Source organism: Capricornis sumatraensis, chromosome 13, assembly GCF_032405125.1.
Source record: "Capricornis sumatraensis isolate serow.1 chromosome 13, serow.2, whole genome shotgun sequence".
Classification (NCBI taxonomy): domain Eukaryota; kingdom Metazoa; phylum Chordata; class Mammalia; order Artiodactyla; family Bovidae; genus Capricornis; species Capricornis sumatraensis.
The window spans coordinates 88,492,076-88,511,199 of NC_091081.1; the positions used below are offsets into that span (position 1 = coordinate 88,492,076).

The following is a 19,124-nucleotide window of genomic DNA, read 5'->3' on the forward strand; positions in this document are numbered from 1 at the left end:
GAAGCAGGCACTCTCCTCTCCCGGGTTCTGGACGACAGTGTCCCTGGGAGCCTTTACCATGGGAGGCGTGGGCCGTGCCTCTGTGCACGTGTGCGTCACACAAGTGTTTGCTTGGCCGCGGGGACCTGGGCCTCTCTGGGCGCCGGGTCTCCTGTCCCAGCCCAGAGAGTTCTGTCTGGGAGCTGGTGAGGAGCCTCCCGGCAGGCGGGGAGAGCTGTGGCAGGAGTGCCCAGGGGGCGGTGCAGAGAAACTAGAGCATTCCCACGTGGGCCCTTCTCCGCTGCCAGTGGGATTTCCCAGGCAAGAATACTGGAGTGGGTTGCCACTTCCTTCTCCAGAGGAGTAGAGAATATTGTCTACTTAAGTCCATGCTGAACCACATTCACACGGCAGCTGACCACTACGATTCAGTTTGTGAGTCATCTCCGACTCTGCGACCCCGCAGACTGCAGCTCGAAAGGCCCCTCTGTCCACGGGATTCTCCAGGCAAGAGTCCTGCTGTGGGTTGCCATTTCCTTCTCTAGGGGATCTTCCTGACCCAGGGATCCAACCCAGGTCTTCCGCACTGTGGGCAGATTCTTTACAGGCTGAGCCATAGATTCAGTTTACAAGATGTCAAACCTTGCAGAGACCTCGTCACGTAAACGAGGTCACAGAAACCTTCTTTGTTTATTGCATTTCAGGTTTTAAAAATGAGATGATGGATGGTAATGGCTATTTATAGGGCTTCCCTAGTGGCTCAGACGGTAAAGAATCTGCCTGCAAAGCAAGAGACCTGGGTTGGATCCCTGGGTTGGGAAGATCCACTGGAGAAGGAAATGGCAATCCACTCCAGTGTTCTTGCTTGGGAAATCCCGTGGACAGAGGAACCGGGAGGGCTGCAATCCAGGGGGCTGCAAAGAGTTGGACACAATTTAGTGACTAAATCACAAACACAAAAATGGCTGTTCATAATTATCTATTTTTAAAAAGACTTCAAAAGACAAGGAAAACACCGTATTCTCCCAATATTTGTCAGGCTCCTGCCACACACAAGGTCCTACAAGAAATACAGCAGGAACGGCCCTATGGTCAGCAGGGCAGCTAACAGCAGACAAGCACCTCGAGAGAAACAGCAAGCGACAGTAGCGATCGGCTTACAACGTGGGAGTAACGGGGTGAGGACGTGGGCTCTGTCCGCTCGGGGGGAAGCTCTTTTGTCCCCGGCATCCCGGACCTCTCGCCTCCTCCCTCTCTCCTGATTCAGGAACACATTCTGACGCAGGAAAACAAGTTCCCAAACAACCCGTCAATCTCAGCAAAGACGGAGGCGGCATCTCTAACACTTTCTCCAGGTGACTCTTCACGACCTCCCTCCTTTTCCTTTTAGAACCCTGCTCCAGCAGCTCAGCCGCGACTCTGCAAAGCCCTTCCTCGAGCCCCGTGGAGACACAGCCACTGGCTGAGCTGGGGAATCTGTGGCCGATGAAGGTGAAGCATCTGTAGGATTGCCACTGCCTCTTCCTTTTATTTCTCTCCATTTACTTGCTTTACTTTTATCAGAAGACATTAATCTTCTATGCTTTACTTTTTTATGTTTCGCATAATCATGGCTTTTTTTCATACTGTTCATGGGGTTCTCACGGCAAGAACACTAGCGTGGCCTGCCATTCCCTCCTCCAGGGGACCACGTTTTGTCAGAACTCTCCACTCTGAGTCCTCTGTCTCCGGTGGTCCTCCATAGCACAGCTAATAGCTTCCCTGAGTTTCGCAAGCCCCTCTCTCATGACAAGGCTGTGAAGGAGTACAGCAAGGGCGCGTACTGCCACCCTGCTTATTTAACTTCTGTGCAGAGTACGGCATGCGAAATGCTGGGCTGGATGAAGCACAAGCTGGAATCAAGACTGCTGGGAGAAACATCAATAACCTCAGATATACAGATGATGTCAACTCTAATAGCAGAAAGCCAAGAGGAACGAAGAAGCCTCTCAAGGGTGAAAGAGGAGAGTGAAAAAGCTGGCTTGAAACTCAACATTCAAAAAAGTAAGATCATGGCATCTGGTCCCATCACTTCATGGCAAAGAGATGGGGAAACAATGGAAACAGTGACAGACTTTATTTACTTGGGCTCCAAAATCACTGTGGACAGTGACTGCAGCCATGAAATTCAAAGACACTTGCTCCTTGGTGGGAAAGCTCTGACAAATCCAGACCGCATATTAAAAAGCAGAGACAACCCTTTGCTGACAAAGGTCCGTCTAGTCAAGGCCATGATTTCTCCAGTGGTCATGTATGGACGTGAGAGCTGAGCCATAGACAAGACTGAGCACCAAAGAACTGATGCTTTCAAACTGTGGTGCTGAGAAGACTCTCGAGAGTCCCTTTCACTGCAAGGAGATCAAATCAGTCAACACTAAAGGAAATAACCCTGAATATTCACTGGAAGGACTGATGCTGAAGATGAAGCTCTCATACTTTGTCCACCTGATGCAAAGAACTGACTCACTGAAAAAGACCCTGTTGCTGGGGAAGATTGATGGCAGGAGAAGGGAACGACAGAGGATGAGATGGTTGGATGGCATCACCGACTCAATGGACATGAGTTTGAACAAACTCTGGGAGATGGTGAAGGACAAGGAAGGCTGGAGTGCTGCAGTCCATGGGGTTGCAGAGTTGAACACAGCTTAGTGACTGAACAATAGCAACAACATAATCATAGCTGGGAAGGAAAAGAGTTCAGTGTTAGGAAGATTATCATTCCAGGGGAATTCTGCCTAACACCAGGATTTCACTTGTTTCCCAAAGAATGTTTTTAAAATCAAAATTTGCAGGAAGTTGGAAAAGGTGTTTTCTCTGAGGAAGGCATTGTCAGTGTAGCTTTTATTCAGTCGAGTATTGGAAGGACAGGCTCAGATCCATTTTCCTTGACCTCAGAAAGCATTTCCATCTCTTCTGCTTCTAGGCGCCTCGAGAATTGGCGGAGGGGTGCTCAGTGAAGTCAGGGCCACACAACAGCCCAGACAGTCAACCACCACCTGCCCAGCAGCCCTGGGCTTGCCTGCGAGGGCGTCCAGGTCTCCATCACTGAGGACGGAGGATGGAGCTGACGCGGCTGACACTGCGCATCCTCGGGAAGCAAGTGGTGGGCGGTGTGCCTGTCCCTGTTTCCCTGTCATGGCTCTTCACTCCCCTTCCCCCTGGCAGCTCAGACAGTAAAGTCTGCCTGCAGTTCAGGAGACCAGGGTTCAGTCCCTGGGTCGGGAAGATCCCCTGGAGGAGGGAATAGCAACCCTCTCCAGTATCCCTGCCTGGAGAATCCCATGGACAGAGGAGCCTGGCGGGCTACACGCCATGGCGTTGCAAAGAGCTGGACGTGACTGACATGACTAACACATACACACACACACTCACACATGCTCACACACACACACATACTCACACACAATCACACTCTCACATACACTCACACATACACATAGTCACACACACACACATACACACACACACACAGTTGCACAGTCACACACACATTCATACACACACACACTCTCAAACTCACACACATACACTCACACACAATCACACTCACATACACACACATACACATAGTCACACACACACATACACAGTCGCACAGTCACACACACATTCATACACACACACACTCTCAAACTCACACACATATAGTTACACACACATTCACACTCATACACACACACTCACACATACTATCACACATACACATACTCACACTTACACACACAGTCACACAGTCACACACATTCATACTCACACACACACATACTCTCAAACTCACAGTCATACACACATTCACACTCATACACACACTCACACATATACTCACACACATACTCACACTTACACACACACAGTCACACAGTCACACACACATTCATACTCACACACACATACACACACACACTCAAACTCACACACACAGTCATACACACATTCACACTCATACACACACTATCACACACTCACACATACTATCACACACTCTCACACAATCACACACACACTCACACACATACATACACTCACACCCCCCATACACACACAATCATACACTCACACACACACACTCACACATACACTCATAAACACACACAATCACACTCTCACACTCACACATACACATAGTCACACACACACACACTCATACACACAGTCGCACAGTCACACACACACTCAAACACACACTCACACAATCACACTCACATACACTCACACATACACATAGTCACACACACACACACAGTCGCACAGTCACACACACATTCATACACACACACTCTCAAACTCACACACATACAGTTACACACACATTCACACTCATACACACACTATCACACACTCACTCACACATACTATCACACACACACACACACTCACACCCCCCATACACACACAATCATACACACTCACACACACACTCACACATACACTCACACACACATATATACACACACACAGAGTCACACACACAGTCACACACACTCTCACACAGACACACAAACACACACACAGTCACACACACAAATACAGACACACACACAGACACACACACTCACAAACACACATACACACACACTCAGACACACAAACACACTCACACACACAGTCACACACACTCACCTTTTCCAACCTTTCTAATTAATGGGAAGACAACCCACAACCACATAAACAGGTCTGCCCCTATGTGTTGGTAACTTTTTATCCCGAGAGACTGAAATGTTCACGTTCTTATTTCAATAAATGCCTAAAAACCATATGAAATTGCCATTTTTTAAGGTCATCGCATTTTGAATACTGGTAATTTCATATTGTTCAAGTGAACATGTTTGTAGATATATTTGTATTAATATAAATACATGTTGCTACCACATTGCCATGTGGAAAAGAAAAATAAAAATGTGCTACCTTTTAAGAATGCCAAAAGGGAGATTTCACAAACAAGCAAATTTCCGTGGTCTGTAAGATTATCTAGAACACCATCAACCTACTCTTAATCCTACATGAAACCAACACGGGCCAGATTTCATCTTGGCACCAAGTCCTGTGAAAAAAGGGGAAATCTGATGAATGTCCACACACCGTACAGAAACAGTGATTTCAAAAGGCCAGGACCCTGTCCTGCTTAAACTCTGGGAAAGGCTGGCCTCCTGGTTTATCTCAGGGCCTCATGTTCTAGAAGCCATACATCTGTATAATTTCTAACAGATACACCAAGGACCTAGAGAACTCAGCCTGGCCCTGGAATAACTTGCCCAGTCTCGTGAGAGATCTGTTGATATCGTGCTGTATATGGACGCAGTCCTATATGAACAGACAACCATTTCTCATTTCCTGCGAGAAATGAGTATTCATTCTGATTTGAAGGCGAAAAAGAAAAGAATAGAACAATGCTTCTTGGCTGCGCTGGGCCTTTGGCGCCTGGGTTTGCTCTAGCTGTGGGCCGGGGCCTCTCCCGCTGCAGAGCACACGCTCTGGAGTGAGCACCCAGTCGCTGAGACAGGCAGGCTTAGCTGCTCCGAGGCCTGTGGGGCCTCAGTCCCCTGCCCAGAGGTCGAGCCTGTGTCCCCTGTGTTGGAAGGTGGATTCCTAACCACTGGATCCCCAGGGATGTCCTGAAATGAACAATTCTAGTGCACAGATTCATCACAGACAGTTGCTACATGGGAGCCATGTGCCATTGAACCCACAGAAGAATTACAGGAAGTAGTTCCTATTCTCTCCATTTTACAGCTGGGGAAACTGAGGCTTGGAGAAGCAGAATAACCACACGGTTTACAAGAAGGGTGGGAGGGGACCCAGGCTGCAGGCCCCGTCTCTCTGCCTCCCTGGGTGACAGTTACGTGAGTGGGTCCCAAAGGGCACCGCCTTCTCCACTGCTTTCTTCCCTGCTCTCTTATTTTTTCTTTCTTTTTGAAAAATACCTGTGGAGTGCGTACTTCCCAAAGATGTATGGCTCAAGTTCAGGGGCCCTCCCCAGCATGGAAATACACTAAAGGCTCACGGAAGCTACAGGGGGGAGGTGGGTGCCGCGCTCCCAAGCCCAGCTCCACTGTCCCAGGCTCCCGGGCCCGCAGAGTGAGGCCACAGCCCCTGCTACCACGGGGCCTGGCAAGTGGGCACTACCTTACTCCGTTGGCTTGGGCCCACGCTTCCCCTGGACTCAGGGGGCACCTCTGCCATCTCTCCTTCGCCCTGAGGTGGGGGACCAGCTGCGGCGGAATGAGGCCCGCTTGAAGGGAAGCATGGACTCTACCTACCTTTCCATAGGAGCCCTGTCCCAACACTTTCAACAGTTCAAACTGGGAAGGGTCGGCCTTCTCAAAGCCCGCTTTCACATGGTGACTGATGTCAATCTCCTTCACAATGCCTTCTTCCTGCAAGAGAAAAACGACAGAAATGCTTATCAAGGGGCTCCTCTGGATTCATCCTCCTCTCAAGTTGCCACGAGTTGGGTAGGTCATGGATTTTCAGGATTGGAGTTACGAGCTGTGACATCACAGCGCTTTGCATAATTCGCTTGCTTATTTGTACCAATGATTCTGTTTGTGAGCCTTAAATTGTGTCTTTTCTCCATGGACTTGTGTTTCGTGGTCTTACCAATATCTCAATGAAATCCATCCTCCTTCGTAACAGTTCGGGCAAAATTCTGGACAGGGAGGAAGGTGGGGACACGGAACCAGACGAGCCTCTGAGTGTGTGTCTGGGTGTCTACCGTTCTGTGGCCTGAAGGGCCGTCCACAGGCAGCAGTCGTCTGTGAAATGGGGATTTCTTTTCTCCTTCTCCTTCTTTTTACTCTGCTCCCCCTTATATTCTTGCCAGAGCTGATGGTTCATCTCCATCTCAGAGATTATATTTCAGAAGAAGCAGCCAGATGAGATTTTCTGCCAGTTCAGAAGCTTTCCCAGTAGGGAAAAAAGTCCTTGATCTTGAAATTAAAGCCCTGACAGGAATCACTCCCCAGGCTCATCAGAGAGCTCCCTGTCCCGGAGACGCACTGCCCACCGGTCAGGGGCGAGGCTGCCCTGCCACCACCAGCCATGGGAGATGCGGAAGCTGGAAAGGAGGGGCTTTCCTGAGCTGGTCTCTGTGCTTCTCCGAGACACCCTTTCCAATCCATCCATCCTTCTGATCCTTCATCCACTACCACGGGTTTGGCCTTGTCTACATACTGCAAAACGGCAGGCCGGGCTGACTGCAAAGCACGTCTAAAAAGCACCACAAGTAATCGCACGCATAGAGTGTTCTGGGCACTCAGCCTTTCTATACGTTTCATTTCTTAAAAACTATCAAGTGAGATGTTATCCTAAGGTTGCCCAGCTGGAAGTATGAGAGCCGGGTTTCTAGTCAAGAGTGACGTTAAAGCCTCAGGCAAATCAAATCGCAACAGTAGTCATCCACACCACAGCGGTCACTCTCAGAGATGGACGGAAAACAGTTTCTCAGAGTTCTAAACTTTGTGACCACCGTCTCCATGGAGCCAACACAGGACACCTACAGAAAGCAGAGGAAGGTCGTCTGGGCTGCAAGACAGTTGTTTCTCGCTTCTGTTTATTCCAGTGGTTAAAGAAGCCCTTCAGTCTTCACATCTTCAAGGATTCTTTCCCATTTTTGTAAAAATAATCATGTTTCTCTTTGTGAAAACAAGCAATGGGTATACCCCCAGTGGATCCTTTTGGGGTCAGTCCACAAAGCTTGTATGTGTGCGGTTAGAACACAAAGAATTTTAATGTAACTACTCCTCGAACATGGAGAAGGAAATGGCTACCCACTCCAGTATTCTTGTCTGGAGAATCCCATGGACAGAGGAGCCTGGCGGGCTACCGTCCAGGGGACACAAGAGTCAGACAGACTTAGCAACTAAACCACCAGCATTCCTTGAATATGTAAGAGAGAGAAGACCCTGAGGGCATGGTCCTCCCCCCATGAGTGGAGATGACCTCTGAGTCCCGCTGGAATCCCAGGACCCCTTTAGCTACAGAAAGGGGCACAGCTTCTTCTGTAGGGAAATCTCTCCATTTACAACAGGGAAAAAGTGGAAAGTGTTAGTCACTCAGTCATGTCCAACTCTTTGTGACCCCAGGCACCTGGTAGCCCACCAGGCGCCTCTGTCCATGGGATTCTCCAGGAAAGAATACTGGAGTGGGTAACCATTTCCTTCTCCAGGGGATCTTCCTGACCCAGGGACTGAACCCGGGTCTCCCACACTGCAGGCAGACTCTTTACCAGCTGAGCCACCAGGGAGGAAGGAGGGAAAGGGGCATCTCGGGGCGCAGGGCAGCACCTGTGTCTTCCCCAAGAAGACCGCACTCATCCGGGCAGTGCCTGCAGACCGATGCCCACTGGGAAGACGAAGCTGAAGTTCAAAGTGCTCGCCAAGTCCCTGATGACTGATGCTGCGCAGGTGCTATCTCCACCTCCACTGACTTATCGACCAAGAAAGAACCTGATGCTCACTTGTCACTGAAGGAAGAATAAGACACCCCCGTTCTGTTAATGGGCTTCCTTGCTGGCTCAGCTGGTAGAGAATCCGCCTGCAGTGCGGGAGACCTGGGTGCGATCCCGGGACTGGGAAGATCCCCTGGAGAAGGGAAAGGCTACTCCCTCCCGTCTTCTGGCCTGGAGAATTCCATGGACTGTATAGCCCGTCGGGTTGCAAAGAGTCGGACACGACTGAGCGACTTTCACTGCACTTGACTTTTCCGTTAACACACAGCACCTCCCGTCCCGCAGGCAGGATGGCCCTGAGCCATCCAATGTCCCCAGCCCCCTGAACATGGCTCAGTCCTGCAGCCAAGCTAATGCCACTCCCGCGGGCCAGCAGGGCTCACCGAGCGCCATCCTCTGTGACTTGGTTTTGGTGCCTGAGCACACCAGCATTCACACAGCTGAAGAGAAGGTCACCCTCAACACTGGTGGGGAGGGGCGACTAGGGGCGAGGCCGGGGCCTTGGGGAGATGCCAGGAGGCAGGCTACCCCTGACCCCACGTCCCCGTTCCCAGGCCCTTCGGAGCACGTGTCACAAACGACTGCTGTGCTCCTCCAGGGTCTCCAGGTCAGCCCTCTGCGTCCGTGCCTCCGCTCGGAGGAGCACGACGTCACTCAGCCCCCCGGAGCCTCCTCAGCATCCCTGAAGGATCCCCCCAGGGCCCTGCTTCCCCCAGCCCCCAGGAACCAATGGCCCCAAGCACCCAGCTCTCCCCTGCCCAGCAGAGGCACCAGCAGGCCAGAATTCACCTTCCTTCGTCGTCACCACCCTGACATTGCAGCTGAAGGCTTAGAAGCAGATCTCTCTGTAACATTTCGTTTTGTGGGGATTCTTGCTGTCAAAGTCCTTAGCGCAAATGCACTCAAAGCACACAGCTAACTTCCTCCTCGGGAATGGCCTTAAAATCCAGGGTCACTCCCTGATGGTACTGTGATGTTTCAATTAACATCAGGGAGGTCTTGAACAGCAAAGAATCTCAACCATCCATTGAAAAAGGAACCAAGAGTCCACATTTTAGATTTTAGCATTCTGCACTCATAGTAACACTTTGACCTGAACTTGCTTGAGACATTTTGTTTTCCTCTTTCCCAAGAACTTGAAAAAAAAAAAAAGAGTCAAGGTCTGGAGACCTGTGCTGAGCGCTGTGTGCACAGGAAACGCCCAGATGGGAGCTGGGGAGACATGTCTGGGCTTGTCGGCTTCTAACCATGTCCAGACCGGACAGGCGTATTTTCTGCATCATTTTGTGATTACTGCCTTAAAGGGCACCCAGATTTAACATATTATTTATGCCTCATTTAGAAATAAACATCTTTCCCTCTTATCAGGAAGGTCACTTATTCTAGAATTCTACGTGCATTTTAACGCCGTTCCCTTAAGGACATAAAGTCTGGTCCTGAACGCTCTACAGATAGCACTATTTGGTTTCTAGCATAACTCCTATGAAGTGTATTCTTTTACAAATAACCTGAGAAATTTGAGGGAGAGCCTGGTATCATGGCCAGGTGTGTGCTCTGCCAGAAAGGATTTCAAAAATGATCCAATGGGAGAGAGAAAAACCAGAGTAATGAGTTGCTGAAATGACATCAATATGTGACAAAGTAACTTGTGGCAGTGGATTCTAGAATCCCCATCGAACTGGGCTTGAATTCTGACCAATGGAAGACATTCCCCCATGGGTGTCGAGGCAGACAGACAGCTAAGTGACCTGGACTCAGGCCAGAGGGGACCGGTGAGGTGTCCTCCGAGCCCCGCCCTGCGCCAAAGTCACCTTGGCAGGTAATTTCCTCCCTTCTGAATCATCTGCTTTCCACGTCATTAAAGGGAGGCGATTTATGAGAAGTTAATGCAGATGAAAAGTGGTGGAATAGTAATGACCAAAACGTAGAAAAGAAAAACTGGGCAAGTGTGAGCTGGGTCTCCACCAAAGGGGGCTTGGCCATTCTAGAAAACACTGATTCCTGCGCAGGATATTAATTCCCAGAAAGGGCCGAGAGTAAATGATTAAACAGGTGGCTTATGAAAACCCAGAAAAGAAGAAGGAAATTAGCTAACTCTGACTTGCTCCCAGCAAGCCCTGCAAGGCCAGCCCACCCCACCCGGCTGGTAATGGAGCAGGCGTGTGGGGAGGGGTCAGGGAACCACGGCCTGGCTCTCAGGGGCCCGCTGAGAGCTTGGGTCCACAGAGGCTGACACCCCCGGGGAATCCTCGTAGGGCAACGTGGCCCTTCCCCCAGACCCCAAACCAGGTGTGCTCACTCACGAGTGACACCCCGCTGCAGACATTCTCAGCGTAGCCACGGTGCCCCAGTATCAGACCTGCCAGGGAACCTGTTACAAATGCAGATTCCAGGTGCCAGCCCGGGGCTTCAGGACCTGTAATCTCTGAGAAGGGTGAAGGTCAGGGCTCCCTGGGGGAAATCCTGCTCAAGTCTGCCCTCCCCAGTCCCACCGTACCTACCTACCGCTGGCTCCCGCAAACACGCTGTCCTGTCTGCATCCTTCGCAGCAAAACACAGACTTTGTTCCGCCCTCCCCTGGCCACCTGCCCCACCCCAAGTGGCTCACCGATTGCTCATCAATGCCCTCCGTGGGGCTGAACCCAGTGGCCAGGCTTCAGTGTTTGCAGCGCCGGGCGCCAGCCATCAGCCCAGCTTCCTCACTTGGATTCGGGGACATTTGGCTCCCTGGGTCCCCCGACACCTCTCCCACCCTCCCAAGGGCTCTTCCTTTATCTGTCTCCCAACATCCCCCACCCCCAACTTGGTCCCAGCCTCTTCTCCCATGTCATCACCTCCTTGGGACTTCATCCCACCTGGGGATCCCATGTCACCATCTAAATGCTGATGCTCAGGACTGGGTCTCCCCCGGGACGGCACAGGCGGCGTCCTGGGCGTGCCTGGGGAGACCTTAGGGGCTGTGCGCGCTCCTCCCCGGGGTCTTAGCCTGATGTGGGGGGTGGGCGGAGGCTCCCTGGCCTGTGAGCTGCTCTGACACACGGCACGGGCCCTGAGTATCTGCTCTGCCTCCCGGCTCATCAGTGCCTTTAACTGTTTTTAAAAAGATATTTTATCCAGACTTCCATTTTCAGGAAGAGGACTCCCCACACCTAGCCCCACGTACTCTAGGAAGGAAGCTCAGAAGCGCTTTGAAGGCAGAGAGAAGTCACTGTAGTTTGTCTGCTTCCTCCAGGGAGGGAAGACGGAGGACCCTGAAGAGCCCCTCTGGGGGCACGTGGGTGTGTGCTCAGCCGATAAGTTGTGTCCGACTCTGTGAACCCATGGGCTGCAGCCTGTGAACCCAGGCTCCTCTGTCCCTGGGGTTCTCCAGGCAAGAACACTGCAGTGGGCTGCCATGCCCTCCTCCACGGGCTCTTCCCTATCCAGGGGTCGGACCCACACCTCCTGCGTCTCCTGCACTGGCCGTCGGATTCTTCACTGCTACGGCCACCTGGGAAGCCCCCTGGGGAGCATAACCCTCTCCCCAAAACAGCCAGAACTGAGGACACAGGCTGCTCATGACAAAGCCCCCAGGGGGCGGTGGCTGTGCCCGCACCATAACACAAGGAGGGGAGGGCCGGGCGTGAGCCCCAGACTCCCAGCCAGAAGGAACCCGCTCCTTCCAGGCAGGTCACGCAGCTTCCCAGGCAACCAGGGCCCGAGCCTCGAGCCTCGAGTGGATCTGACCTCCCAGCGCGCCCGGGTGGGAGGTGGACTCCAGGCAGCCTGCCTCCTCCCTGACCCACCCAAGGAGGCTCCTGAGACGAATGGCTGATGCATCGCAGAGTCTTCTCTGCCCTTTAAATCGCCCTTTACACGTCTCCGCCACTGTGTCTGCGCCCGCTGGTGTGAGCAAGTGCGAGATGAAATCACAGGACCAGCTGCACTGGGCCAATCAGTCCTCAGGAAAATACTTTGACAGAAAGCCTCCACTTCGCTTCCAAAGGCTAAATATAAGCTGCGCCATTTAGGATGGCAACACTTCTCCAGCTGGCCTTTCAGGCACTCACGGGCCTCCAGACAGAGCAAGGACACCCACCAGAAGAAAAGCACACCCCCCTGAAGTCACAGGAATGAGGGGACAAGAAGGGAGACCAGAGGCGGGAGGCAGGGGCCCTGAGATGCAGGGAGAAGGCCCGCCTGCTGTATGAGGTGTGCTTCCCACAGGGCGCTGCCCACAGACCCACCTGGCCAATGCCCACCGGCCGCCCGAACTCCCCGAGGGACAGGTCACACAGTCCACACAGGGCTCTCTTCTCTCATCCACCCTGGAATGGCATTTTTCCTTTTTTTGACCCAAGAAAGGGACCCAGCATCCAAGGCAGTCACAGGACTAACTCACACCCGGGGCCAGCAGCCAGATGGGGCCAGCAGCCAGATGTGGCCGGCAGCTGAGGGCCACCTCCACCTTCAGAAGGCAACCCTGAGCTGCCCCGGAAGCCCCTCAGGGTCTGCACGGGGCTACACTGGGGCTCCTGCATCAGAGCAGCGCAAGGGGAGAGGTTGGAGGAGAGAGGAGAAGCGGCTGAGGTGCGTCTCCCGTCCATTTCCTTCCTTTGCCCTCCCACCCAGGCCTCTGCGCTCCGCTTCCCCCACCCCAACTTCTATTAATTTTGCTTATTAAGGTAAGATGGGTGTTTCCCTCTGTTTTAAAATGAAAGTGCCTCCCGTTCATGGCTTCTGTCTTTCTTCACCCCCACTGCTGGCCACCCCCTCAAATTATCTTCCCTTCCTTCCTTCTGGAAGCCTCTCAGTCTGCTAGTGTTTTTATAAATCACAGGCTATGCAGATCGTGCCCTGGAAGCTTCTATTATAAACGGTGCCAGGCAGATGGAGCAGCGTCCCTGCAGGTGCCTCCCTGCGGACGGCGGAGCACGCGGGTGTCCCACCAACACGCAGGCTGCAGGCTCCCCGGCTCTGAGACCTCGACGTCCCTCGGGTGGGTTCACTCGAGTCCGTCCCACCCACCCTCGAGCCCCCTGAGAGGCAATGTCCTGTGGACACGAGCTGCGAGGTGACAACGGCCCGAGGCCCCAGTGCCGGGACGCTGTGTTTCAGGCGCAGGTTCTGTTGAGTCGTGTTGATGCGCTTCATCTCAGCTTGCAAGTTTCCTTCACGGGGGTGCTTTGCAAAGAGCCGCTTCTCACGTGGACGAGAAGTTGTTACTGCTGACTTGGGTTTGTCAAGATGCCCTGAGGAATCTCTAAAGAGCCCCAAACCGTGGGTGGACAGGGTGCCAACAGGTCCTGCAGCAGAGACGTCTGCTGCCCACCCTGGGGCGGCTGCAGGTGTGAGGACGGGGCTGGTCAGTCTTAATTCTTTAGCACAACTTTAAAGACAGCGCCGAGTGTGGAGGGGGATACGGCTGACAGCAGGCGTCACGCATGCCGTGCGCCAAACACAGACTCAGCACCGTCTCCCTTTTGTCCTCAGACTCAGAGCGCTGCCACAGCAGTGCATCGCAACTCCGCTTCAGTGAGGAAAAAACAATCCGAACACGGAAAGCTGTTTGTCACAATGATTTTCTTTATAAGAGTGAAAAAATGAGGAACACTGTGAATGTCCAAAAAAACCCGGAAGAATTAAGTGATGACAACATCCGCCAGATGACATTTTACAAAGGCATTAAAAGTGGCTATGCCATTTACAGTTGCTCCCAGAATAATGAAATATGTAGGTGAAAACTACCGAAACACATAGGGTATCTGTGTGCTGAAAACTACAGACGTGCCTGAACACAACCAAAGAAGAGCTAGACACATGGGAGGCACTCACGTCCACAGACTGGGAAGCTCAGCGGATGGAGCATGACCCTCCCAGTGCTGGTCTGCAGGACAATGCCGTTCCCATCAAAACCTGAGCAGGGCTCCCTATAGACAGACAACGTCATTCTAAAATTTACATGGAAATGCAAATGACCCAAAATCATGAAAACCCATTTTCAAAAAAAATAATGAAGTGGGAGGAATCACTCTACTGATGTTCAGGCTTACAACGCAGCCACAGTAATCACGACAGTGAGGGACTGAGGGAACGACAGACACACAGACCAACGGACAGAACCGGAGGCCCTGCAGTGAACCCACTCAGACACACCCAGTGCATTCTTGAGAGGTGTCAAGGAGAGACTCAGCAGAAGAAGGAGAGTATTTTCAATAAACGGTGTTGGAGCACTGGACCTCTGAGGCAAAAAATAAAAAGGCCTCAAATACCCTGAGTTATACAATGAACTGAAAATGGATCACAGACTTAAAGGCAAAACATAAAACTATGAAATTTTTAAGAAAGAAGCTTCAGGACCCAGATCTAGAGTAAAAATTCTTAGACATGATCTCCAAAGCTTGATCCAAAGGAGGAAAAATTGTTCCATTGAGCTTAAAACTTTTGCTCTGCAAAGACACTGCCAAGAAGAAGAAAAGACAAGCTGCGCATCAGGAGAAAACATCTACAAACCGCTTACGCAACCGCGGTGTCGGATGTGTGACAGATAAAGATTCTCAAAACTCAACAGCAAAATAAAACAAAGAATCCAATCAGAAAGTGGGCCAAAGAGAGAAACGGTCATTTCGCCTAAGGAGATCTACAGATGGCAAACCAGCACGTGAAAAATATACTCAACATCTGTAGCCGCCAGAGAAAGGCCGAACCACAGTGAGGCATCACTGCACACCTATCAGTGGTTAAAACAGAAAAAAATACAGTGACAACATCAAATGCTGGTGAGCATGCAGAGGAAATGGGTCTCCCCTCCATTGCCGGTGGGGATGGAAAACAGTCCAGCCGCTGGAAAACAGTCAGGTGGCATCTTACAAATTGAAACGTGAACTTACCCTACAGCCCAGCAACCACATCCTCGCAACTTCATCCCAGAGAAACGAAGACAAGGTCCGCACAGAGACCTGAGCATGATATCTCACAGCAGCTTTCCTCCCAAACAGGAAGCAACCCAGACGTCCTCCAACATAAATGCTTCAGCAAACTGGGATTCATCATCCGGCGGCAATAAAAAGGACAAACCACTGATACCCCACACGATGGGGGTGAGCCTCACAGAAGGACGCTCAGCACAAAAGCCAGTCCTGAAAGATCACACTGATGCTGGAAATAAAAACTCCGATGTTAAGGCAAGCCAAGAAAAACGTAAACACAAAGCATCTTCTCTGCCCATTTGGGCCTCCCCCCTCCCCCCGAGTGTGCACTGTGCGTCCGCCTTTGCATTAACCAGACCTACCCAATGGCAGAAATACTGGCTCAGCCACAGAGACCAAGGGGTCTCCCGCGTCAGACAGAGCAGGCCTTCCTCAGTCCTGTAAGGGGTCACCCCCCACTAGCCTTGTATGTGCAGATGTTTCTGATGGACTTTGTGTCCAATGCCAACACAGCACTTCCTTTAAGGATGGTGACTGCTGCAGAGCCAAAGGGTCAGACGACCTACGAGACACTGGACCCCACCTAACGGCAGTCCTTGGTGTAACTGCTCACTTGTGCGCTGTGCTGCTCGGCTGCTTCAGTCGTGTCTGACTCTGCGACCCCGTGGGCTGTAGCCGTGGCTCCTCTGTCTGTGGGATGCTCCGGGCAAGCACACTGGAGCTCTCCTCTCAGGGCTGAACTCCTGTCTCTGCGTCCCCTGCACGTGCAGGTGACTTCTTTACTGCCAGCACCACCTATTAGTTAGCATTCCCAGCAATATTACTTGCCATCTGCCTGTTTTACAAAATTATTGGTTCTTGCATTACCAAATGTGTGACTGAGTCTCTGATGAGATGAAGGATGGTCAGGGGACTTGAAATGACCGATCACACATATAGACCTATACGGTCAGCGGTTGTCATAGTGCGGCTCTAGATGGGGGAAGTGGCAGCAGGAGGGAGCCTCCAGGGAAACTTCCTGGGTCAGGAGGGCACAGCGACCCACTCCCGTATCCTTGCCTGGGGAATCCCACGGACAGAGGAGCCTGGTGGGCTACCGTCCATGGGGTCGCTAAGAGTCAGACAGGACTGAGCGACTTCACTTTCACGTTTCACTTTCATGCATTGGAGAAGGAAATGGCAACCCACTCCAGTGTTCTTGCCTGGAGAACCCCAGGGACAGAGGAGCCTGGTGGGCTGCCGTCTATGGGGTCTCAATGAGTCGGACACGACTGAGTGACTAATCAGACAACGTGGTTCTGAAAGTTATTCCCACGGGAGGGACTGGGGAGCGGGCAGGCAGACCTCTGCACTCGTTTCTGTAGCTTTCTGTTGCTCCACAACTATTTCAGAATAAAACACTTTTAAAAAGTGACTTTGAAGTTTACTTGCAATGTTGAAAGAGACTTAAGATTTTAAACTAAAGAAGGCAGTAAATAAATTTTCTGTCCATGATGGTTATATTCACATTCAAAAGATTTGTAGGAGAAACATTTACGGGAAATACATCAAGATGTTAACAGGGATAGTGTCAGAGAAATATAAATGACTAATTTTCTTTCCTTTGCTTTTTGAATTTTTTTTATACACAAATGTAAAAATGAGCAAGAAGATGCAGGCATCTATAACAGGAAATTTAAATCAATAGAATCATCTTGCTAACTGTCCACGTGGGGCTCCTAATCCACCCACTGCTATGCATCCAATGCTGAAACACAACGGAGAATTTACGCAAAATGAACTGTGAGCTTTGAAAAGCCGATAAGATCAAATAACTTGTCGCAAGAAAACAAAAAGATGGAAGCCAATATGAAACAATTTGGATGCCATTTCTGGATGCGAAGAATAAACCTACCATTTGGTGGAAAAGAAAGGCTCAATATTTTTAAAGCTATTAGAATTTTTAAACTCAACACGCAAGATTCATCTTGTGGACGAACATGGCATTTCCAATCAGGGCACAGATGGTAAACATAAGAATGTGCCATGCAGAGACCAATACGAATTTCCCAGCCCGGCGGGTGGCCAGGGGGTGAATAGAAGTTTTCCAGAGAGGTGGGCTGTTTGGGGGTGGCTGGTATGAATTTACTGGAAACTACAAAAATTAGAAAAAAATTTAAAAGTGAAATTAGAGATGACCGTCTGCTGTGAAATATTAGACAAAATGACTTGTGTGATAACTTTATTTCTCTCACTAGCTTTTTAGATATAAATATAAAGGGCTTACATTTTTTCTTCAACAGTCACGAGTAGTAATCTAAACAGATCAACTGTAGTCACTTCTGTGACCTGTGTGTGTGTGTGTGTGTCTGTGTGTGTGTTAGACTGCTGTTGTTCAGTCACTCAGTCGTGTCTGACTCTTTGTGACCCCCTGGACTGCAGCATGCCAGGCTTCCCTGTCCATCACCAGCTCCCAGAGCTTGCTCACACTCATGTCCATAGAGTCTGTGATGTCATCCAACCATCTCATCCTCTGTCATCCCCTTCTCCTCCTGCCTTCAATCCTTCCCAGCATCAGGGTCTTTTCCGAATCAGTTCTTCAAAGCCGGTGGTCAAAGTAATGGAGCTTCAGCCCAGCTTTAGTATCAGTCCTTCCAATGAATATTCAGGATTAATTTATTTTTAGGATTGACTGGTTTGATCTCCTTGTTGTCCAAGGGACTCTCAAGAGTCTTCTCCAACACCAAATTCAAAAGCATCAATTCTTAGGTGCTCAACCTTCTTTATGGTCTAATTCTCACATCCATACACAACTACTGGAAAAACTATAGCTTTGACTATATGGACCTTTGTTGGCAAAGTGATTGGATTATTAATCCCTAAATCTAGGGGAGATTCTGCATGAGTGGTGTCCACTATACAAGGCCAATCCACGAAGGTGACACTTAGGGCAATACATGAAAACCACTGTCAACACCCTGGTCCCAGTCATTTCCCCCTAAAAGGATTGTCCCAATATCCTTAGAGAAGACTGCCAGTCCGTTACCAGAGCCTCAGAGTCGGGTGACTGTCACCAGTCCCGGTGTGTTCCCTTATCCTGGAGATTCTTACAAACGAAATCCAAACAGAAAACATTCTGAACTTCAGGATTAAGCTTAAACAATTTCAGTGACAATGTGCTTTCATCAGGTTTCAAAATTTTTGAAAAGGTGAAACTTTTGGCCAAATCTCATTCAAAGAAATCAGCTGAATAACCATCCCTCTTCCTTTTTAACCAACTTAGTTGACATTAAAAATAATTACAAAACATTCTGCTAAATGTTTTCAAATGCCCCCACCAGCCCACCCACATCACACTACCCTCCATCCCAAACTCCGCCCCAAATGACCCCCTCAAAAAGCTAACTGGTGAGCTCCACACATATGTCAGCTTTTGCCAATATGAGCTAAAAGTCACAGATTTCCAGAGAGTCGTGAGCACAGATGCAGTATTTCTCGAGAGCTGATGCACTGAATTGATTCACCCAGGATAGTGGCCTTGTAGCCTGAACCCTGCAATCGGCGTGGCTGAGGTTTATGGAACTCCAAAGACTGGCGACCTCAGGGTCTGCTGTAGGATCACGGAGGAATCCGGGTAATTACACTTTTCGTCCACATTAGACGGGTTGCCTCGGCCTCAAGGGCTTGTTATCTGAAGACCTGCGAGCCTGATCCTGAAAAGCGGCTGCCTCGGAAGCACTTGTTGGAGAAATGAGAGATTCTGCACAGGGTGA

The 19,124-nt window shown here is 50.5% G+C and overlaps 1 protein-coding gene across 4 annotated transcripts in view; it reads right to left on the reverse strand.

The window, feature by feature from the left end:
- Window positions 1–19,124, reverse strand: part of RPS6KA2 (ribosomal protein S6 kinase A2) — a 334,221-nt gene that overhangs the window by 83,786 nt on the left and 231,311 nt on the right. For all 4 annotated transcript variants that reach the window (XM_068985383.1, XM_068985384.1, XM_068985380.1 and 1 more), the window contains one exon: window positions 6,276–6,392. In XM_068985383.1, coding sequence (XP_068841484.1) covers window positions 6,276–6,392 — 117 coding nt within the window. The remainder of the gene's footprint in view (window positions 1–6,275; window positions 6,393–19,124) is intronic.